Below are 24,649 nucleotides of genomic sequence, written 5' to 3' on the forward strand. Positions count from 1 at the left end.
GTAAATTTGTCCTGTTTTGGCAATTTTCTGATTATGATCTTTCCTTTAACCTGAGTACTTTTTCTTCTTTCTGGTGTGCTGATTCTTATTCCATTCCCCTCAAAACCATTTTCATTGCACTTTCCACCTGTTTTTAAGCATCCCCTCCAATTCTCACCATGTACATCTAGCCCTCTGCCCTGCCTATACTGGTATCCCAACTGAACTTGAAAGCTCTACCATTCTCATAACGTTCCTCATACTACTTCATTCTACCACACAGTTTTCCTTTATATACCTACCTGAAGATTACAGTCAGAAGGTAAATTATGCAAATATGGAAGTTGAGATGAGTAATGCTAGTACTCAAAAGTAATCACCAAAGAAAAATTGAAAGTTACAAAAAATAAGTGGTATGCTCATGCTGAGAAATAGTTGTCAAGACCCATTCATCTACCCTTGACATACAGCATATGAATATTTAGGTATACAGGGTGAAACTATACCCTGTTTTTTTTTTTTTTTTTTTTTTTTTTTTTGGGGAGGGCCTCCAATGCCCACAGAGAATGATTGATTTTATGAAATTTAGACATTTAGGTTGTCTAGTCAAGTATACATGGAGGAACTTGCAGCCATTCAGCACCCAAGACTGTGAACTTAACCCTTAAACGCCGAGTCTCTATTTACAAAAGTGTCTGCCATATGCTGGCAGCGTTCGGGAGTTAGCGCTGAAGCGGGAAAAAATAGTATTTTTCAAAAAATCACAGCACGCTTAGTTTTCAAGATTAAGAGTGCATTTTTGGCTCCTTTTTTTGCCATTGCCTGAAGTTTAGTATGCAACCATCAGAAATGATAAAAAATATCATTATCATATATAAATATTGAAATATATGACAGTGGAAATTTTTTTTTTATATAATTGTATACAAATCGTGCTGTGAGCAAAACGGTTCAAGCTAATGGATTATTTTTTTTCTTTGTATTGTACACTAAATTGCGATGATTTTGGTATATAACAAATTGTAAAACAATCAACGCAACACAGAGAAAATATTATCACAAAATGATGCATGACTTCCTAACGTGTGGACAAAGTTTTTTCAAAAATTCACCATAAATTGAAATACTGTGCTAGAGACTTCCCGTTTATTGCAAAATGAAGGTAATTGATTGAATATTACTAGAACGTATGAGTTTTAGCTTAAAATTGCAGTGTCCGACAATTTCAGTAGAGTTAAAGTTGACCGGAGGTAGAATTTTTTCTATTTGTCGTGATTTATATGAAAATATTTTAAAACTGATAAAAGCTACAACCATGAATTATTTTTTGTTGTATTCTACATGAAATTGTGCACATTTTCATATATAAAACTTTATGTAACGACTAATATAAAACGGTGCAAACATTACGACAAAGTGACGAAAGAATTTCTACTTTATCTAACGACTAATATAAAACGGTGCAAACATTACGACAAAGTGACAAAAATTTCTGAGATGTTTTCCTCAGAGTTACCGCGTGCGGACGTAATGAAAAAGTTTTTTTCAAAAATTCACCATAAATTGAAATATTGTGCTAGAGACTTCCAATTTGTTGCAAAATGAAGGTAAATGATTGAATATTACTAGACTGTAAGTGTTTTAGCTTACAATTGCGTTTTTCGACCATTTCGGTCGAGTCAAAGTTGACCGAAGGTTGAAATTTTGGCACTTATCGTGATTTATATGAAAATATTTCAAAACTGATAAAAGCTACAACCATGGGTTGATTTTCGTTGTATTTTACATGAAATTGCACACGTTTTCATATATAAAACTTTATGTAACGGCTAATATGAAACGGTGCAAAAATTACAACAAAATGACGAAAGAATTTCAGAGATGTTAAAAAGTTACGCGCGGAGGACGTAAGAAAAAGTTTTTCAAAAATTCACCATAAATCGAAATATTGTGCTAGAGACTTCCAATTTGTTGCAAAATGAAGGTAAATGATTGAATATTACTAGAACGTATGAGTTTTAGCTTACAATTGCGTTTTTCGACCATTTCGGTTGAGTCAAAGTTGACCGAAGGTTGAAATTTTTTGTAGTCGACGTACGGTACGTCCACTCGTCACCCGACAGACAATTTTAGTCGACTTACGATACGCCCAGTCGGCATTTAAGGGTTAAGGAGTCAGAATGGTCAGACAGCAAAAGACATATATATAATCATGAAGTACAAGGATCTATAGGTAAAACTGGGAGAAAATCCCACAGATGCAATAGGAATAATAGTTGAGGGGTTGGGCAACAAGATTTAGAGGAAGCAGGAATGGAGATTATGTAAACAGTTAAAAAATGGATACAGCTAGGGGCCAAAGGGACAATGCAAACACCCTTTAGTAATACCTACAGTGGACAGCACCCCTACTGGGTTGTCCAAAGATATAACTTCCTGGTTTTTTCTCCTCTTAATTTCATATGATTTGATCAGAAATGGCAAGTGTATAAACATTATCTCCTACTTAATACAAATATACTAGATACCCATGGGGAAATGTTCTGCCCATCACCGAACTGTAGAAAAGGCATTTCTAAAACTACTGTTCTGAACAAACATTAATGAAGGCTAAGTATACACTATACTGACCAAAGCGATCCAAATAAGCAGTGTCAAAGTTCAGAAGCAACATTCTGCCACCAGCCTCATGCATTAAAGTCAGCATGTCCCTGGCAAATATCTGCACTGGCACCAACCGAATCTTTGCATTATCCTCCTCCCCTTCAATCTGAAGTTAAAAAATCATTCATATTAAATGTAATCTACAATAATAAGTGCATAATTCAAAATCACCATTAATTTTAAACTTAGCAAATCAACTGTTGTAGGAAGCAAGGAAATATTCGAATATAAGGCACTTCCTTAGCTGAGAAACAATTTGAAAAAGCTGCCAAGAAACAAATGAATTTATATGTTCCAAATTTTCTTGTTCTTAATAAAAATTCTTATATGCAACAAAATTTCCTTCACAGGGCTGACCAGTTCAAGAGGGAGAAAATTTATTTACTGGGATTGTTTTGTTTACCAACATAAAGGAAACTAATCAATTACAAGGGTTGCATGTAGACCTTAAAGAAAAAGCTGCAAATCCTTGGTTTTTAAAATACATTGAATTTACTTTTGTGGTCGCTCAAAAAAATGCCAAATTTTGTCAATCACAGGTTTAGGCTTAATGAAATACCCAAAAAATAATGGGGGGGCTAACAGTTACAAGAAACAAAAAGACTAGTCACAACATTAGTTTAATCAAGGTTTCTTGGTATCGAATCTGCTACTAAATGTTTGTCATCTAGAATTAATGGGCAAAAGGTGCCGCCAGTCATTTTTATAAATTTTTATAGTACTTTTCTATGTTACTGGATTTATCATAGCAATCAATTACTGTAGATCTAAAATCATCATACACAATAGTGTGAGACAGCAGTAAACCTCCAGTAAATACAAAAATATTTTTAATATACCTCACATACACAGTAACACACTATACAACTTGCAAAAATTCCACACTGGTTTTCCTGATTTTTTTTACAGCCTGCCCCATAACCCTTACCAATACTATTTCAAATGCCTTAGGACATTTTCTACTCTCAAAGGAATCACTTGTTGCTCTACATAAAAAGGACAGGGAAGAGGTAAAGGGACTGAGTACTGTATCATGAAATTCATTAAAGGGTACTTACAACCATGACATCTTGCAAGTCTCTATGTATTACATCTAAATTAGGAGCATTACTGTATGTTTCTGTATACATGTCGATGAATTTCTTCAAGTCAAAGGAACAAGTAGGTTCATCCCAAAGTAACTTTCGTGCTTGAACCAAAACCTCCTGGACGTAGCTCCTATCTACCAGAGTGACCAAGGGTTCTTCTCCAGTTTCAACAAACTAGAAAAACATTAGAATGCATATACTATACAGTACTAGAATCAAATACAGGCAGTCCCCGGTTATCGGCGATCCTGTTTCACGGCGCTTGTCTAATGACAAAAATCAGCAATTTTCGGCGCCGACATGCACTGATTTCCACTTGTTGGCGCTAATAATTGGGTATTGGCGTCGATACATACCTAACAGAGATGCCGATCTCCAGTTATCGGCACCAACACCTGGTCATTGGCGCCAACAGTGCCAAAAATCGGCAATTTTCAGTTATTGGAGATTTTCGTTTATCGTCACGCTGTCAGAGCGGATCCCCCACCGATAACCGGGGACTGCCTGTATGACAAATTACAAGTCTTATTTACAACCACATCGAAAGTCATTTAGTGATTCTCTTTCCTGACAGATGGAACTCTTTGTAACTACTGCAATAATAATTATTTATAAGTACTCTTCTATTCCTAAAACTATATTTTAAATACAGGTAGTCGTCGACTTACGACCTATGCGACTTACGACTGACCGACTTTACGACAGCTACGACAATATAATAATATATATAATATTTAATTTTATATTTTGCTAAAATATGTCGAGCGCGCAGACGATACTTTTTTCCCGCTACCGCAGCGCCATATCCGAGAGATGCTCAGCTTTCGGCAGCATTGTGTGTTTGTGTCGTTCGAAAATGGTAAAAGATTCATATTTTTGTAATGTATTTTGAATTTCTATTTTTTGCAAATAAATCAAATGTAATAACAAATTACCATATTTGATGGCTTATAATACGCATGTCTGCATAGGACGCACCCCAATTTCAGCAGGACACTGAGGGGAAAAAAATAAGGTTTCCTTAGCCTATGCTCATATGATTTTGGTAAGTAAAAACTGTAGTATTAGGTTATCATATGCATATTGTTTCTTACCAACAGAATCAACAAACACATTAATAAAGAAGTTATTTACCATATTTATATTTATCAAAATATGTATTAAACAATCAGCCATTTACTACGATCGAATGTTTCGTCTGCTGCTGAAAGCTACCTCATAGGTTTACCAATAGATCCAACACATTCATTTGTAAACATTGTTTCTTACTGCCAGAATCAACAAAAACATTAATAAAGATGTTACCTACGGTAATATATGTTATATATATCCATTATATATTATAAAAGTATGCAATCAAGGGGTAAAATTCAATAAATGAAAATGTTTCTTATGTAACAGCTCGAGTCTCGTGAGCAACTGAACAAAGCCATGTTGTTATTCTTAAAAGAGAATGCTAGCACGAGTTACGAAGTATCAACTCAACGAAGCCTTGTTATTATGCCTAAAGAGAATGGTAGCAGGAATTGTCAACCACCAATTGATTGAAGCCATGTTGTTATGCGTAAAGAGAATGTTAGCAGGAATTGCCAACTAGCAACTGAACGGGCCTTGTTATCCGTAAAGCTCTCGAGATAATCACCAATAGGTGGCAGCACACGTACTGTTTATATCTATAAATGTGGAATGCGCGATCCGCTGTAGACGCGGCGATAATGATATTAACATTTTAATGAAAATATCGATAATAACAACGTAGATATTGATTATAATACTAGCAGTAGTAATTGCGGTGATGGTAAGTGTGATAATGATAAATAATTATAATAAACTTTGTTTTTAATAGGTTATTAGGATAACACCGAATTTTACGCTAGGCTACAACATCTACGTGACGTTTCATGTATAATTTCGGCCAAAATTCTTAAATTTTGAGCCTACACTATGTACATAGGATGCAGGGGGATTTTTTAGGCCATTTTTTTTTTTTGTTAAGAAAGTGCGTCTTATACGCCCCGTCAAACACGGTATGTATTTAATTCAAACCTATAAATAAACAAAAGTAAATAATACGTCATACGTGTAGCCGATTGGCAATGCAAATGGCGGATAAGAAAATGTAAACAGACCAGACAGATGGTTTGAATGCCTACAATAAAAATGTTAAATACAGTAATAAAAGTATTAATCAAGGAGTTCAAGCATGATAAGATTTCATATGCTAAACGTAAAAATAGGTACTATACATGCACATTTTTTGGATAATATAAAATGTATATGTAGGGTAGTCATACTTAGGATATATGATGGATAATATACGATAGGTACAGAATACATGTACATATGTGGTTGGTCGACTTACGACGAGATCGACTTCCGACCGCTCTGTCAGAACCTAATGCCGTCGGAAGTCGACGACTACCTGTACAGTAAACCCGCGTATTTGCGGTCTCACGATTCACGGACTCGTCTAATTGAGGATTTCTCTATGGAACATATATACAGTAAACCCCCCATATTCACGTTCTCACGATTCGTCGACTCTTGTTCGCGGATTTCTGTAGAACGTATCTACCCATTATTCGCGGAAAATTTGCCCATTGCAGCATTTTTCACTGAGAAATATTCACTAATTACTGTATTTTCATGATTAAATGCACTTCCTGATAAATTAAAATACTCAGGTATAAGCATTTTTAGAGGATTTTGTGTTTAAACTATTAAAATAGGCAGGTCCTAGTGGTTTTTAGAAGGCTTTTGAGTATTGGCGGATTTTAGCTATTCACGGTGGGTGTGTGTGTGTGTGTGTGTGTGTGTGTGTGTGTGTGTGTGTGTGTGTGTGTGTGTGTGTGTGTGTGTGTGTGTGTGTGTGTGGGGTACGCATCCCCTGCAAATACGGGGGGTTTACTGTACACATTCGCTGAAAATTTGCCCATTCACGATATTTTTCACTGAGAAATATTCACTAAATACTGTATTTTCATCTCATTTTCATGAATAAATGCACTTTTTGTGATAAAATTATTAAAATACTCAGGCAGTGCCAGAGCTACGATAATATGCCTTGCGATAATTCGATTTTGCAATGGGGTAAGCAATTAATACCGATACGACAATATTTATAAACTATTTTTAAATTTCACGCAGGCATAGGCAGCAGCGTACAATCAGGCAGCAAGAGGGACCAAATTACAATACACCAACTTCTCCTCCATCTCTTCATCCTATACCATCTACTTAAAGTAAAATAATGATAAAAGTATTATTAGAAACGTTTTATACTCTTGTGTATATGTGTACAGCCATAAACAACTGACTGAGAAACTGTTGTTTTGCTTATCACCGAATCAAATAACAGCCGTTTTGCTTGTATTTCAACCATCGTACGATAATACACAATTACCATAGTTACAGTAAAAATGAAGTTAAGTAGAATAAGACATATATTTTTACATTATACCCTTATTCAGTATGAATAAAAGACCGGTAAGGAAATATACTGCTAAATTTAAGCTGCGAGTTGTAGCTGAAGCAGTTCTTCATTGGAGGGGTGGATAGAGTTGTCACCTAGCATGCTGTTGGCCCCGCGTTTGACTCTCCTACCGGTTAATGAAGAATTAGAGGAATTTATTTCTGGTGATAGAAATTCATTTCTCGTCATAATGTGGTTTGGATCCCACAATAAGCTGTAGGTCCCGTTGCTAGGTAACCAGTTGGTTCTTAGCCACGCAAAATAAATCTAATCCTTCGGGCCAGCCCTAGGAGAGCTGTTAATCAGCTCAGTGGTCTGGTTAAACTAAGATATACTTTTGTAGCTGAAGCTGAGAAAACAATATTCAAGCTGCGAATGACCATAAATTATCGTGCATCAGCAACATGGATGAAACTCGACTAATTAAAATTGGAGAGAAATTATTTTAATCAAAACTATGGGGCATGAAAGAACATTACTGCTATTTTTACGCCGATAAACGATAAGTAAAGCTCGTATTATGATGAGATCAAGTGAAAATAGCGAAAGGAATCTTGGTTTTTTTACACAAAACAAACGGCCCTAAACAGCCAACGTCATCTATTAACGAAAAAAATAGATAGGTTAATTTCACAACGAGACAAAATTTAAGTTATATTTCAACTTAAAAACACTTCGTATAACGAAAAATAACCTTGCTCAATATAAATAAAGTATCTAAAGATTTATTTACGCTAACTAGAGGCAAGAAAAGCACTCTGAACTGAGTAAAATAAAGCGAGATAAACTTACCGCGTAATCAATTTCTGAACAAAACATTGATCGCTATGATCGCAATTCATAATACAAAAGCAATATAAGAATATATACAATATTAATGGATACAGTGAATTAAGGCATAACATTTTAAAAGATCCACAGTAAGATGCATATTCGTTATGTTGATGCTTGTACAATACGATATGTAAATACAGAGTACAGAGTACAGAGTACAGTATAATGTAAGCTAGGCTACCGTATATGTATACAATACAGTATACCATAGTGTAGGATATGCTAATTCTTGTTATTCAATTTCTCTTTGTACTGAATTATCATAAGTCACTCTGCATGAACCTCCAGAATTGGCTGATATTAATAATTACTATACTGTGTATGTATAGAGTACACTTTATAGTGTAGGGTACGCTACCATATATCTATACATACCAAATACCCTAGTGTAGGCTAGGCTATATTCGAGATACGTTTTTTCAAACAAAAGATGGGTTTTTTGGAACCTAACCCCGTCGTAAGTAGGATAATACCTGTATTTTAGTTTTTTTTTGTGTCTTTGAACTATCAAAATAGGCAGTTCAAAGTGTTTTTAGAAGGGTTCTAAGTATCCACAGGTTTTAGCTATTTGGGGGGTGTGTGGTAAGCATCCCCCGCGAATATGGGGGGTTTACTGTATAACCACATAACTAATAGTGCAAATTACTAAAACTACAATAATTCACTATCAACTTGTTTACAAAGAAACTTACCTTCACATGATTCCTTAATTTACCAATGAGTTCTTCCAAAGTTGTTGAACCATAGTGACTAGGTCTCAGGGAATATCCATAGTATTTAGTGAAGACTTGGGCAAGAGCAGAAATTTTTAAAACCTGTCTTGGTGATCCTTTAACAACAGCTGCAATCTGATCTCCCAGAACTTTCATGCGTTCACGTTCCACTAACTGAAGCTGCTTTTCGCCATCCTCTTCATCATCAAACACCTTATGTAACAAGTAGATAAATACAAAAACTGAATTCCAACATCATCATCAAAATATAATAACTGTCCTATAAATTTATGATGACTTGCAATAAACCAAAACTAAATTTGTTATAGGTCAAGAGCTTTCGATATTAAAGAAAAAAAAGGTGGGGGGGGCTTTACCAGTAACGTATCCGGAATAGCTTCAAAAAGTTCAATCAGCTTGCTGAATCCATAATCTGCCACTCTACACTGTCTCCCAAAATGATGGTGATAGGCAGGAATGAAACGATTGAACTGCAGCTTACACTGTGGGGAGTGACGGAGCAATTCAATTACTTCAGCTGCAAACTGACGTGTTCTCTCAATCTCCTCTGGGGTTTGCTCCCTTTTAGGCATGGCTATTGTAGTCTCTGTTCCTGATCGTGTCACCAGTACTGTGGTTTCACTGACCTCACTGAGAAGGTCATCGAAATCACACACTCCATAGTCAACTACATTCCAAGGTTTTGAGACAGCCTTTTCATATGCACTAGGAAAGGCATCCAAGGTGATGGATTTTGTGGGTTGCCCCTTCAGCACTCTCAATAGATCAGATGAGAACCTCTTAATTTGAGCTTTATGAGCCAATGTAAGAATTCTCTTATTACCATCACCCAACACTTGGACAACATGGGGAAGAGAATCAAAAAGGTCGGCCAACTTTGTGAAACCATAGTCAGCTACTCTACACTGACGTCCAAAATGATGGTGATATGCGGGAATGAATCTAGAGAAAGCTAATCGGCAGTAAGGAAAGGTCTTAAGCAAGTCCACAAGTTCCCGTGAGAAAAGTGCTAGCTGACCAACTAAAGGGGGGCTAACACACCTTGCAAGTTCCTCGGCCTCATCACTCACTTTATTTTCAACCCACTGAACAAACTTAAAACCACTGCTGGCTGTCATGATGCAAACACCAGGTAAACAAGACACAAGGTGCTCAAGTGGTACTCCACTTTCAAATTCCTCTAGAGGCCCTATCTCAGCCTGATAACAATCAACCAAACTTGCTAGTGGGATTGTGCCAGAGTGGGACTGTAGCAAGGAATGAATGCTTGCAGCAAGAGAACGTAGACTCATGTTTACATTTGGAAGACTGATACTCTGGTCCCTTTCTGCCCAGCCTACACTATCATCTGGTTCAGTGCTATGAGTTCTACAAAACCTAGATGCCATAGTGCCACTCACTTCATCCTGGTCATCTTCCACAAGAACCGGCGAGTTAACATTGCGAAATTCTGGGTGAAGAGACACCATCCTACCTGTGCTGTTATCAGAAACAGTTACAATGTCTCTCATATTGTACAACTCAGAAACACCAATTGTTTCATGGAATCTTTTCTCATACAATTCCCGAAATTTAAACAAGGGAAGCTTCTTGCCAGGAACTTCTTGGAGTAGAGCAATAACCTTTGATCTGACAAAATGAGAAATCAGGCAATTAAAACTTTACCTTCCTTACAAGTCACCTTTATACATTATAAATTATTGAAAAATGATATCTACTCCAAATTCCTTTTATACAAAGCTCTTCTATGGCCAAAATCAATCTTATCTGCAATGTGCATGAATGAAACATTTTAATGCTTATAACCAATGAAAACAAAGCACTATTAGATACTTTATGCTACAGTAATTATTTTATTTCATAGAACAAAGTTAATTTATTAATTCATCACAGAAAACTCAGAACACCAAGCACTACGATCAAAATCCAGTAGTATACCAAGGAGCTATAACATTCACTAGTGTGTCTTTAGTTAAAAAGTTAAAAAGTTTAAAGGAAAATTTTATTCTATAAATATTTTCATGCAAAGTGTAATAAAGTTCAAATATTTTAAAATTATCAGAGCACCATACAACAAAAATACCATACATATACAGCAAATGTGATGAGGAGAACCACTTCAGCAGTACAATAAAAACTATTATTGGCACTATGCATACTTTTCTTTTATAGTGGTTAAATTTCAGAAATGAATGCCTATAATTAAAACTGCTAGAGACTCATTATCAATTAGTCATGCTATAATACAAAAATGGAGACACTAAAACTGTTATAAGTTCTAACCAGAACAAGTCTACATGCTTATCATAAAACTGACTAAAAGGGTTGATAAAAAAAAAAAAAAAAAAAAAAAAAAACGATCATTTAATAAACTGTAACAAAGAAATTACCGACAGGTTATAAAAGTGAAATTATTAATGATAAAAAGTTTCCTTCCCAATTGTTTCATGACAGTGTTTGCCATTGACTGTTTTCATGACAGTGTGTGCTGTTGACTGAAAAATGGACAATCATGTTAACCTTCATTAACTGTGTAGTGTTTTTGTGCTAACTATGCACCCTAGTATTGAGTTACTTGGGTTTTCAGCAAACATTCTTGTCCATGTATGGTGAACGGCTCAAAGTGATAATTACTTCATGTGCGGTTCTCCCTGTAGTAAATGCCAGAATCTAGCGAGTATAAAAACTTGAATCGTCAGATTCATCATTCCTTAAAGTGTTATTTATTGATGGGTTTAATAAAACGACTAACAAAACTAGCTGCAACTGACCTGGTCATAGTAACTGTAGCTTAGGCAACTTTATCATCTTGATTTCCTTCACTCCCTATGTGAGCAAGAATTTAATAACTTCTGTACTAGTTTCACACAGTGTGAAATGAAAAAACTTCCTGACCAATTAAGGAGAATTCTTAAGTTCTTCATGTGATGTACTAACAATATCTCTACAGTAATGTAGCACGTTTTCAATCTTTAACTGGTGACCAATCTACACTGTTCTACTATGAAAAAGGATGCATAGTTAGGTACAGGTAATGAGGACAGACCCGTTCTGCATCACGATATTCCATGATGAGGTGGAGTTTCCATCTGTATAATTTGTATGATGTATAGCAGACAGTACTAAGGCTGTATTTCAGCATTCCTTCAGCCCTTGATGCAAGACTTCTTGCATTTTATGCTCATCTATCCCTCGGTTTCTTTCCACCTAACTGCGCAACATATTTAACTTTCCTCCAATTCATTCCTTTCATTTATGTACAATCTTCAAGTGAGCCCTAACAGTCTAGAAACTTGACTGACAGATCTCATTCAATTACTTTATTATATAATACATAACTAAAATTAGAAGCTTCAGTAGCAAATCGTATACATTGCAGCTGACAGTATAAAGTGCAGTGTGAATCTCTGTTTACTATACACACATTAACGATACACAACCTTAACTGAGCAAACTGTATCCAGGGACACCAATCTGAAATATGGGAAAGAAAGCTCCAACTGCTCATGTCCAGCAAACCCCACTTGGCCCATGATACCCAGCTATTCATTTTTCTGTGCACCTTGTTCTTGTCATGTCATACACCTGCTTGTACAGCCATGCTCAGTAGTGATACTACATGTCTGCAAATTATTTCATTCAAAATTCACTAACATTCTATATTTATCTCTTACTTGAATGCAAAAACACATTTGATAAAATACGGCCAAAGTATGTTTCATAAGAGTAAAATCTATCATATTTCAGAACTAAGAAAATATGTGTAGCCAAATTTTTGAAAAACAGACGAAATATTTCCAAAACTTTTGTTCATCCAGTGTCAATGCATAGCTGGGTGTCTTGGGCGCAGAGGAGTTGTCTTGAGAACGGGAGTTATCTTGACAATTGGAGTCGGAAATTTTTCATGTTTCAAATGTGTGCACCTAGATGTAATTTACATAGTACTAGTCTTTCATATCCTCAATTTAATGTTTTTGCAGAATGAGAGAGAGAGAGAGAGAGAGAGAGAGAGAGAGAGAGAGAGAGAGAGAGAGAGAGAGAGAGAGAATTACTGGTTTGCCTGAACAATACTGCTGGCATTTGTCGAGTTATAGTCTACACAGCAATTTTTCAGAGGTCATTGCAAAATCACCCAATTTTGGGATTTCCTTATATTTTTATAAAATTTATAACAAGTTACAATTTTGTTTGGATTTTGACCATCATACAGTCTTGCAGACATTCACAAAATTCTGTCCATATTAGGGAGGTCTGTAAACATAACTTTTGCCAGTAAAATGGGACAAATCTACTTTAAAACTTTTGGGGAAAAAAAAAAAAAAAAAAAAAAAAAAAAACTGATCAAAACATTCAATGGTTACTCTAATTTACCTTATTACAGGGTGCACATGCTTACAATAAAAGGAAAAAACATTAGCCTCTCACCTTTTCAGTTCAGGAGAAGGTTGATTATGGTTGACATAGGATATAATTATCCTTTTGGCACCAATTTTTTTACGATGTAACTGTGAAATAGCATACTGAGCATCTTGCTGCGAAGGTACTCTTAATGTTGCTGCCAAGTTTCCATCAGATTGGATGAACACAGAAACATGAAGCACCTAAAACAAAAATGTAGGGTGATAATCTTGGTTTTATCAATACAGTAAATCTACACAACCACCAACAAACTGACAACTGTGAAGTCATCTTCCAGAACATGTCTATCCTATATTAGGCTTGAAAACTAAAGTATATTTTCTTTTGAACTGACTCCAGTACCAGGAGTTTTAATTAACTCAAGTTATCTGTAATTTTACCAATTCCATATTCAAGATATTAAAAATGAAACTGTCTAGGATTCATCAAAATCTCCTAAACAGTATAAAAAAAAAAAAAACCCACAGCCAAATCCATTTAAAGTATACCAAACAGGCCTTTAATTTCCCAGCTTTACAGACATTTGATTATATGTCAATTCAAGTGAACATTCCCTATGCACTGAGAAAATATAAACAGTCATTTGTACAACAGCTCAGTCAACTCACCATGACATGGTCCCTGAAAATTGTGAAGAGGATGCGCTTCATTTCTCTTGCATCTATATTCTGGTCAAGATTAGTAATCTGCAATTCTACTGGAACCTGTGGCACATTTGAATGGCTGTTGTCCTACAAAATGAGTGGGTGGTTAAAACAAATGGTCACATAAAAATAACCAAATATGCATTCATATTAATAATTTACCAAATGTACTGTTCTGCTAACAAGTAGGAGTGTTTTGAGGAGGAGAGGAGCATTACAGTATATACAAGCATTCATCAAAATCATTTAATACGATAGCATGGACTACGTTAAAATATTCTCTGATGGTATAATGTAGCTCCAATACACTGAGGTCTAGGTACACTTATTGTTCAATAACAATTAATGCAGACAGTGTCGTAAAGGTGAAGGAAGACCTCTTCAGTAGGCCATGATCGTGCATAATCTGAACTCTGCCTACACAACCTCATTTATTATGTCATTAGTCATTTCAAAATGATAATTGTGACAATCATTAAAAATTTTGTAACAAACCATGAAACGAGAAAAAGTCCATATATCAAATTACAACTACAGTATATGTATGCACACAGGCAAGTTATGGAGGAATTACTGGGAAAATTACGTAGTCTCTCCTGGAGCACTGTTAGAAATCATTCATTACAAAGTTTCAACCAGACCACTGAGCTAATTTATTTGGCTTTATCACAAGGCTGGTTCAGAGGATTTGCTGTTATTGATAAGGTTAGATGTTATACTAATTTATAGTTCCAAAAGTTTTATAACCGAGTTAACTAGAAATGGAGGTTGAAAGTCTCATCAGAAATAGAGGTGGTAATGCCAAAAAGGCAAAGTGATCTGTGTATTTTACTATACTCAATATACAACACCACATTAATAATACCAAAATATCAATAACGAAACTTCAAAAGGATAGCCCAATATCGTCAGCTTCTGAAAATTTTCAAAATACTGTTGCTACTCTTCAACAGCAGAGCATACTTAACATTAAATACAGTATAAACTTATCTTGCTGCGAACAGAAAGCTGATAACACTGGTTACAGCAGTGTATCAAATTCTATTTGCTGACTTTGGCCCTAATTTTGAGTGCATCGTTAAAATATCTAGTTCACAACTAGAGGCTTTTCCAATTCTTTACCACTACTAAGATACCAATGTCTGTACATCTACGAAATATAAATACATCTATTTTCTTATGCAATAAAAACCCTGCTACAATTGTATTAGTAAACACTGCTAAAAGCAGTTCATTCAATGTCCTAGGGGAGGATAATGGTTAAGTTTAAAATAACCAATTAATCCCAACTGACATTTCTTAAGAGACCCTAGACCCAGTATTTTTAGTTAATTATGGCCACATACACAAAAATTATAAAACAATCCCATAAAGTACTTTGGTTATCTTTCTACAGGTTTTTATGGATTTTGGTTTGCACATGCACAAGTTAAATACCACGGTCATTTAAGTGCCAACTGACAAAGTGACACCTGTCAAAAGATGGAGTGGAAAAATCTTTTTTTTTATTTATTTTTTTTTTTTCAATACTTTTGTTTGAGAGGCTAGCCCTGCTGCAGGGCATTTGTCCTTCAAATGCTTCATACGCAATTTCTAAGATCAGTAATTCACTCTAATCAGTAACATCAATACTTGGCTTACACGTGGTTAGATGTAACTTATCCTATAAAAAATAGTTATTTCTTGAATTTCCTTGCTATTACTTCTGAGAATATTATATAATTAAATACACCATTGTGAATATGCAGACCAAAAAACTAAATAATAACCGTAAAGTGGTTTATATATGAGGCCAGGCCAACGAAGAAAAGCTCGAAGCTGAAGCTAAACGAAGGTCATCCAATGGAAACCCTGCTAAAAAGTCTTCCACTAATCATAATTTCTTTTCATGGCAGTTAGTGTGAATATTTCTAGTGCCAAATAAGAGAAACTGGTAAAATATCCTGATTATGTTGCTAGAGCTGGTTAACCCTTTAACGCCAAAGCCCTCTTTACAAAAACGTCTCCCGTATGCCGGGCGGCGTTCGGTGAGTTAGCGCCAAGCGGAAAAAAGTATTTTTCAAAAATCACAGCACGCTTAGTTTTTAAGATTAAGAGTTCATTTTGGCTCATTTTTTTGTCATTGCCTGAAGTTTAGTATGCAACCATCAGAAATGAAAAAATATCATTATCATATATAAATATTGGAATATATGACAGCGAAAAAAAAAACTCGTATATAATTGTATACAAATTGCGCTGTAAGCAAAACGGTTAAAGCTGATGACTTAATTTTTTTTTAGTTGTATTGTACACTAAATTGCGATGATTTTGGCATATAACAAATTTTAAAACGATCAAAGCAACATAGAGAAAATATTATCACAAAATGATGCATGAATTCGTAACGAGCGGACGTAAAAAATTTTTTTTTTTCAAAAATTCACCATAAATCGAAATATTGTGCTAGAAACTTAAAAATGAAGCTAATTGATTGAATATTACTAGACTAAGTGTTTTAGCTTACAATTGCAGTTTTCAACCATTTCGGTCGAGTTAAAGTTGACAAAGTCGAATTTTTTCTATTTATCGTGATTTATATGAAAATATTTCAAAACTGATAAAAGCTACAACCATGAGTTATTTTTTGTTGTATTGTAAATGAAATTGCGCACATTTTCATATATAAACCTTTATGTAACGACTAATATAAAATGGTGCAAATATTACGACAACGAGACGAAAGAATTTCTGAGATGTTCGGCCGAGTTACAGCGCAGACGTAAGGAAAATGTTTTTTTCAAAAATTCACCATAAATTGAAATATTGTGCTAGAGACTTCCAATTTATTGCAAAATGAAGGTAAACGATTGAATATTACTAGAATGTAAGAGTTTTAGCTTACAATTGCGTTTTTTTACCATTTCAGTCGAGTTAAAGTTGACTGAAGGTTGAAATTTTGGCAGTTATCGTGATTTATGTGAAAATATTTCAAAACTGATAAAAGCTACAACCATGAGCTAATTTCTGTTGTATTCTACATGAAATTGCACACATTTTCATATATAAAAGTTTATGTAACGACTAATGTAAAACGATGCAAACATTACGACAACATGACGAAAGAATTTCTGAGATGTTCGGCAGTGTTACCGCGCGCAGACGTAAGGAAAATTTTTTTTTTTTTCAGAAATTCACCAAAAATCGAAATATTGTGCTAGAGACTTCCAGTTTGTTGCAAAATGAAGGTACATGATTGAATATTACTAGAATGCAAGAGTTTAAGCTTATAATTGCGTTTTTTTACCATTTCGGTCGAGTTAAAGTTGACCGAAGGTTGAAATTTTGGCAGTTATTGTGATTTATATGAAAATATTTCAAAACTGATAAAAGCTACAACCATGAGTTATTTTCTGTTGTATTCTACATGAAATTGCGCACATTTCCATATATAAAACTTTATGTAACGACTAATATAAAACAGTGCAAACATTACGACGTGACGAAAGAATTTCTGGTGCGGACGTAAGGAAAAAGTTTTTTTCAAAAATTCACCATAAATCGAAATATTGTGCTAGAGACTTCCAATTGGTTGCAAAATGAAGGTAAATGATTGAATATTACTTGAATGTAAGAGTTTTAGCTTACAATTGCGTTTTTACCATTTCGGTCGAGTCAAAGTTGACCGAAGGTTGAAATTTTGGCAGTTATCGTGATTTATATGAAAATATTTCAAAACTGATAAAAGCTACAACCATGAGTTATTTTCTGTTGTATTGTACATGAAATTGCGCACATTTTCATATATAAAACTTTATGTAACGGCTAATATAGAACAGTGCAAAAATTACGAAAAAATGACGAAAGAATTTCTGAAATTTTCGGCCGAGTTACCGAGGGGGGGTAAGAAAAAAGTTTTTTTTAAAAATTCACCATAAATCGAAATACTGTATTGTGCTAGAGACTTCCAATTTGTTGCAAAATGAAGGTACATGATTGAATATTACTAGAATGTAAGAGTTTTAGCTTACAATTGCGTTTTTCGACCATTTCGGTCGAGTCAAAGTTGACCGAAGGTTGAAATTTTTTGTAGTCGACGTTTGCTACGTCCACTCGGCATTCAACAGACAATTTTAGTCGACGTTTGCTACGTCCAACAGGCGTTTAAGGGTTAATTACCGATAAGTGCCTCCAAACACTGCCAAACCTTCACCAGAAAACCATCTTGACTGTAGGTATCTTTCTCAAAAGTAAAGTTTAACAACTTCAAATTTCTAAGGCTCCGTTGATTTTTAACCTATATACACAATTCTTTTTGTTATTTCCGAAAGGTTCTAGTTTGTTTTTTGGCTTAAAGTTGTTTGCATTAGATTTTTAAATGAATTTTCAGTGTTTAATTTTAATTTTTTTTTGTCTAATATACAGTCCATTTAATCTATTAGTACCAACAGCTGAGAATATAATTAATCCATTTTATAAACTTAAATGCATATAGCTTTCAATATTACTTACAGAAATGAAACTGATTTAAAAATAAAATATCCTTAGTTTAAAAATTCTATAATTTTCCTAATTTTATAATTTTTATTTTATATAAAATTTAGACATATCAGCTATATAACTTTCTGCCATTTTAATGTATAAGCAACAAAAATTATTACATTCGAATTAAATGAAAAAATATAGGGATCATATGCCACAGGGTCCCTTATATTACTTGCAGGAATGCACTAACAAATGAATAACTGGTAAATGAATGATGGAGTTGAAAAGGAAAGTAAAGAAAAAAATAAATATCTATTAAAAAATATTTGGTTATACTGAAATTAAACTACTGAAGATTATATCAATTACCAAAATATGGTTTTTACTTGTGTACAGGCTTACAATCCTTTATCCAAAATTCTAAAAGATGAAATTTTCCTTGTGGAAAGTAGAACATCAATATAAAGTACAGTATTAAGATGGATGAAATATAAAGCGGTTTTAAACTCAACAAAGTGCGAGGATTCATGCATTTACTGTACACAGGCAGTCACCACTTATCAGCAGCATCATTTAATGGTGTTTCGGTTTCACAACGCTTGGCTAACGACGCCGTTAACCAGATTTCCGCCGCCAGTAAGCGGTTTATAAGCGTCGGTAGGTGATTTCCGGCGCTGATAAGCAGTTTATCAGCGTCAGTAAGCAGTTTATCATCCCTGATCAGCGCTAATGGAGTCAAACACCATTTATTACCACAATTACTTGATGTTCCGGTTATCAGCGTTGGGCTGGTATCTTGTGATGTTCCAGTTATTGGTGTTTGGCCGGGATCTTTTTCTAATTTTAAGAACACAGCAATTAAATGTGGGATGAGCTGGCAGGACTTTTACACACAGATTTTTTAGGGGTGATTTCTGTGATCCAGCTATAGCTGGTCCCAAGGGAGCTGGTTTAAAGAGGTCAGACTGTACTGTATTTAGCTGAAAGCTAACTTAGATATAATATGCTTAACCAATTGAATCTACCAAACTAAGAGGCATAGGAAGCCTAGCCTAGTACAATAGCATACCAAAAATGTATCTCATACTATACATGATATACGGTATGTGGTGAAATCATATTTTGTGACAATATGAAGGATCACATGATACACAAGAGCGGATGATATACATGTATAAAAGCAAATCGCTGTTCTTTTTTAAGTATATTTTTTAATTTTACATCTTTCTATTGGAAATAAACTGTGCTTGTATAAAAAAGAAATCCAAAAACTGAAACAGCTAGCTGCAAGAATTCTGGATATAAGATTGTGAGCCTGTACTAAGGTGTGTTCACACTTATATCTTTAAGAAAAATAGCTAATGGAAATATCTTTTTAATGCCATAAATTAAGAAAGGAAGGCATGAATTGACATTGGTGAAGAAATGAACTTTGTTTCAAGAAAAGCCATCACTTCAAGGTAATAGACAAAGTAACCCTGATGCATCAACAATACATAATATAAATTAAAACTAAAAACATCATGTGCAAAATCAATGGTGTTAACTTACTGCTACTGAATTTTCTGAAACTGCCATGTCTCTCAACCCATACAAGACTTGACCTTGTATGTCTAAAGCCAATGATGGACTCCATGTATTCTTAACAGGACTAACATTATTCCACAACAAAGGTGATGGACTGCGTGCTCTGCTGGAAAACCCAAAGATCAGTTACGTTTTAGATAATCAACATTATAACTGGAGTATAATATAAAGGACTAATAAAAACAGCAGCTATGCTTTGTTCTGAAAGCAGAAAAAATAACTAGTTCACTCATCTTTCTTACTCCTTGTTTAGATATGCCACAATACCAAAATTTACCAAAATTTAAAGTACAACAGAAAAAAATACCTAATACTGTAATACCATTACATTCTTGCTCTAAATTACTTCAAACTAAGTTCTTCACACATGTAGATACCTGAAAGTAAGGTCTTAAAACACAGCTCTTGTCATGAAACTCATACTGTCTACAGTACACACCAACCAATTTGAGTTCAAGTAAAATCCAAAACCCTTAACTCTGATATACTACTAAGCCTTTTTCAATTTTTACTTTGGTCAAGTACCATGCAGAGGTGCCACTTTGTTCATTCAAATGCTAACTGCTTACAAATTTCTAATTTTTCCAATGACTTACACTCAAAAGCAGCTGAACTACAACCACCCAGGATTTACGGTGCAAATAAATTAACGTTTTTGAACAGCTAATTCTGTACATGTTCTTACATGTTAGCCCATTATGCTTTTGTAAAACAGAAAAACAATAATCGAGTGTTGTATATGCAATAGTCATAACCCAACTAAAGAGCAACATAAATCAGTAGCCCTTCAACTTCAAAAGCAGTTTCCTGCTAGTGCCAGAATCTGAGAATTAACACTCATACATGGCCGAAACTTGGAAACATCCACAATACCATCCTTTTAGCAGTACAGTACTTTATATAGTTTCTGGCCAAAGTTTTATTGCACCCTACAGATACCACTCAATTTGAGAGAATCTGTAAAATATATCGCCATTAAATGAACAGAGAAGTAAACCTTTTTATTATAAAGATGAAAAGAAGTTGAAGAGCTACTGTAATGGTAATCCTGAAATAAAGTACATGTACTGTATACATAAATCAAATACTTGAGGGTTTCACCAAATTGCGGATACAAGCTTTACTGGTTCTAGTGTTATTTTAAATTACTCAGAAAAAACTATTCATACCAGTTTCCCCAAAACCTACCTAGAGTAAAGCTTTTTAAATACCTGAAAGATGAATCCATAGTAAAAGTATCTGGTGTCCTCGTGCTGAACGTTAAACTTGGAGGGGAACTCATTCGAAAATGTACCCCTAAGCATAAAGTCAGTAAAATTAAGTAAATGAACCTTCTCAACAAATAAGGATAACTTTTCTTTCAACTCTATTACACTGATTTCAATCATCCCAGATAAGTTTTATATAAGTTATCAATCAATATAAGTTTTGAACTTACTTCATGCTAACATTAGTTCCCCTTACTTACTCTGTGAACGTCCTTTTCTGAATTGTTCAGGAGTTTTATCCAAATACATAGGCTGTACTACATTGTCTGGGTTATTGTCATCACTCCGATTAGAATAATCTATCCTTGATAAACCATTGAAACTCCCAATACCTAGTGCACCACCAGATGGATTTTGGGATCTACAGTTTTTCCTCCAACTTCGCTGATTTCTGTTTACAATAAATCTATTAAAATTGAGAAATTTATTAACCACCACCTTTTCTAAATTAACTAAGAAAGCTCTGCTGTCCCTATCATCTATTCATATCCAAATGTAATGGCAGGCAGTGACAAATTATGAAAAATTGCTGTGATACAATAGCCCTACATATTTTCCCCAAAACTCAATTGATTCAAAGGTAGTGGGTGAGGGCATCAGTATATAACGCATTTAATTTCCATTCTTTACAAACTTACCAAAATACTGTAATGCAAATCTGGTTGGATATTAATCTTACAAAATGCAAGGGGAAGGGAATTCATACCCTAGGTTTAACTATGCTATACAAGTTGAATATGGAAAAACTGACATTCCATGGCACAGACAACCTTAAGCTCCTGTAATACCTTACCCAGAATTAAAATGCCCATTGTCACTGGAGTAATTTACAGAAGAATGCCTGTTGTAGCTTTTGAAGGATGAGTATGGATTCTGCACAGCACCTTCTGATACAGGGTCTCTCAACCTCCAAGACAGACTAGCAGCACCAACTTCTTCCATACCTATATTTGAAGGATTTGGAAAGCCTTTGCTGCTTCCAGGTTTCCACGTGTCAAATAAATCCTGTCCCTTTTCTCGCCAAGGCTGATATGGTAGGAATTTACCTGGGCAAATGAAAGTTCACATTCAGTTCATGTTAGAAGGATAAAAAAAACATTTCATGTAAAGATAAAAAAAAACATCTCAAATCTAAAACCTTAATGAATGCTATACTCAATGTCTGATTCTAAAATGGTAATTAAATTTACTAATAAAAAAAAAAAAAGTTACACTTACCACCACTATCAACTTTTGGAATACCTTCTTTGTCTAGATTCTTTCCAAAGGTACAGTATATCTCATTGCCATAAACATCTTCACCATCTAACCTCTTCTTGGCCCTAAAATAATAAGATATATTTAGTCTTTCAATAATTTCGGCAACTAGGATAAAGAAAAAATATCACAGCAAAGATAAAAGTAAATTGGTTTTACAATTCAACAGCAGCAGTATTAAAAGCACTGATATACAGTATTAATATAACATTTTCCTGGCAATGAAATTAACTCAGGAACATTACAAACTTAAAATTAATTTCCATGAGTTACATCTCCAACTTAAACGTTCCTTCTTGGCCCACCACATACTATAAAATTTTCTGTTAACTCCAAAGCTGCTTCTGACAAACTGAGAAGCAGTCATGGTTTAACATTTGCAATGTAAACTGTGGTAACTGTCAGAAATTAACAAAAATTAGATGCCAGATATATATTTTCCTCAACAAAATTAGCATCTTTTCTCCACATTCAGAATAAACAACAAAGAAGGTAGATGCAACTTGAAGTCTTCAACTGGCACTCAAGACTACGGAGCAACAACCCATATCAGACCTTAACCATGAGCTACTTTTCATGGACTTTAATGGGCAGAGAAAAGTGTAAAGTTGCCAGCTGTAGCTTTGTTGTCCAAAATGGAGGACTAGATCCTACCAAAAATATGCAAATGTAACTGCAACAAGTGCCTCAATATATTATCAGTGAAACTGACGTATTACCAAAAATCACTAAGAACCTGACTAAGACATACCAGGATTCAGGACTACATTAAAGAAACTAGATAACAGGCTGACAGCAGCAAGTTATATCCTACCATGAGAGGACAAACTTGAACCATAACCTTAATAGAACAGTAATGGTGCTCCTTGAGCTGTGATGGCAACAGTTTTATATATGGAAATCACTATATGATAACACTTACATTTTTACTTACATAAATTGAAGATGTTCGAAAGAAAAGTGGGCAGATGCTAAAATTAATGGCTGTAATGTAACAGGCAGGTTAACTCAGTTGGTGGTCTGCATCACTTCAAAGAACCTTTATTAACACCTCCAGTTTGCAACCCAAGGCACATCAAGTGATGGTGCTGTAACACAAAATCAACACAGTATTGCAATACAGGTAGGGGTGTCTTAACCAAAGACCTGTAATGTATTAGCTAATACTGTCCTACCTAATACTGTCCTCATTAACCCTTAAACATCGACTGGACGTATTTTACGTTGACAAAAATTTTGTCGGGTGCCAAGTGGACGTAAAATACGTCTACTACAAAGTTTTTTTAAATATTCGCGGAAAAATACTTATATGACTCGTTTGCGAAAAATTTTAAATCAGGCGCCTTGAGGGATGCTGGGAGTTCACGGACCATGCTGTTGTTTTGTTTACAAGCGTGACCCAGCTGCGCATGTGCGAATTTCTTTCTTATCCCAAAAGAAAGCATCAGCTAACTCTGCTGAAATTCTTTAGTCACTTTGTTGTAATTTTTGCACCGTTTTCTATTAACCTTTACATAAAGTTTTATATATGAAAATGTGCACAATTTCATGTAGAATACAACAAAAAATAACTCATGGTTGTAGCTTTTATCAATTTTGACATTTTCATATAAATCACTAAGTGCCAAAATTTCAACCTTCGGTCGACTTTAACTCGACTGAAATGGTCGAAAAATGCAATTTAAGCTAAAACTCTTACATTCTAGTAATATTCAATCAATTACCTTCATTTTGCAACAAACAAGAAGTCTCTAGCACAATATTTCGATTTGTGGTGAATTTTTGAAAAAAACTTTTTTCTTACGTCCACCCTAACTCTGCTGAAAATCTCAGAAATTCTTTAGTCACTTTGTCGTAATTTTTGCACTATTTTACATTAGCAGTTACATAAAATTTTATATATGAAAATGTGTGCAATTTCATGTAGAATACAACAAAAAATAACTCATGGTTGCAGCTTATATCAATTTTGACATTTTCATATAAATCACATTAAGTGCTAAAATTTCAACCTTCGATCAACTTTGACTCGACCGAAATGGTCGAAAAATGTAATTGTAAGCTAAACCTCTTACATTCTAGTAATATTCAATCATTTACCTTCATTTTACAACACACGAGAAGTCTCTAGCACAATATTTCGATTTATGGTGAATTTTTGAAAACTTTTTCCTTACCTCTGCGCGTGGTAACACTGCTGAAAATCTCAGAATTTCTTTAGTCACCTTGTTGTAATTTT

General features: G+C 34.5%; 1 protein-coding gene across 6 annotated transcripts in view; it reads right to left on the minus strand.

Moving 5' to 3' along the window:
* The window catches only part of Marf1 (meiosis regulator and mRNA stability factor 1-like protein), a 98,110-nt gene that overhangs the window by 18,669 nt on the left and 54,792 nt on the right, over positions 1–24,649 (minus strand). For 2 of the 6 annotated variants that reach the window (XM_067088155.1, XM_067088153.1), the window contains exons 8-18: positions 22,372–22,475; positions 21,947–22,199; positions 21,354–21,544; positions 21,097–21,181; positions 19,850–19,991; positions 13,799–13,921; positions 13,197–13,372; positions 9,128–10,400; positions 8,730–8,963; positions 3,702–3,905; positions 2,611–2,749 (exon numbers count right to left, since the gene is read on the minus strand). In XM_067088155.1, coding sequence (XP_066944256.1) covers positions 2,611–2,749; positions 3,702–3,905; positions 8,730–8,963; positions 9,128–10,400; positions 13,197–13,372; positions 13,799–13,921; positions 19,850–19,991; positions 21,097–21,181; positions 21,354–21,544; positions 21,947–22,199; positions 22,372–22,475 — 2,924 coding nt within the window. The remainder of the gene's footprint in view (positions 1–2,610; positions 2,750–3,701; positions 3,906–8,729; positions 8,964–9,127; positions 10,401–13,196; positions 13,373–13,798; positions 13,922–19,849; positions 19,992–21,096; positions 21,182–21,353; positions 21,545–21,946; positions 22,200–22,371; positions 22,476–24,649) is intronic. The other 4 variants (XM_067088158.1, XM_067088156.1, XM_067088154.1 and 1 more) reach the window with 3 other exon arrangements.

Source organism: Macrobrachium rosenbergii, chromosome 44 (assembly GCF_040412425.1).
Source record: "Macrobrachium rosenbergii isolate ZJJX-2024 chromosome 44, ASM4041242v1, whole genome shotgun sequence".
Taxonomy (NCBI): domain Eukaryota; kingdom Metazoa; phylum Arthropoda; class Malacostraca; order Decapoda; family Palaemonidae; genus Macrobrachium; species Macrobrachium rosenbergii.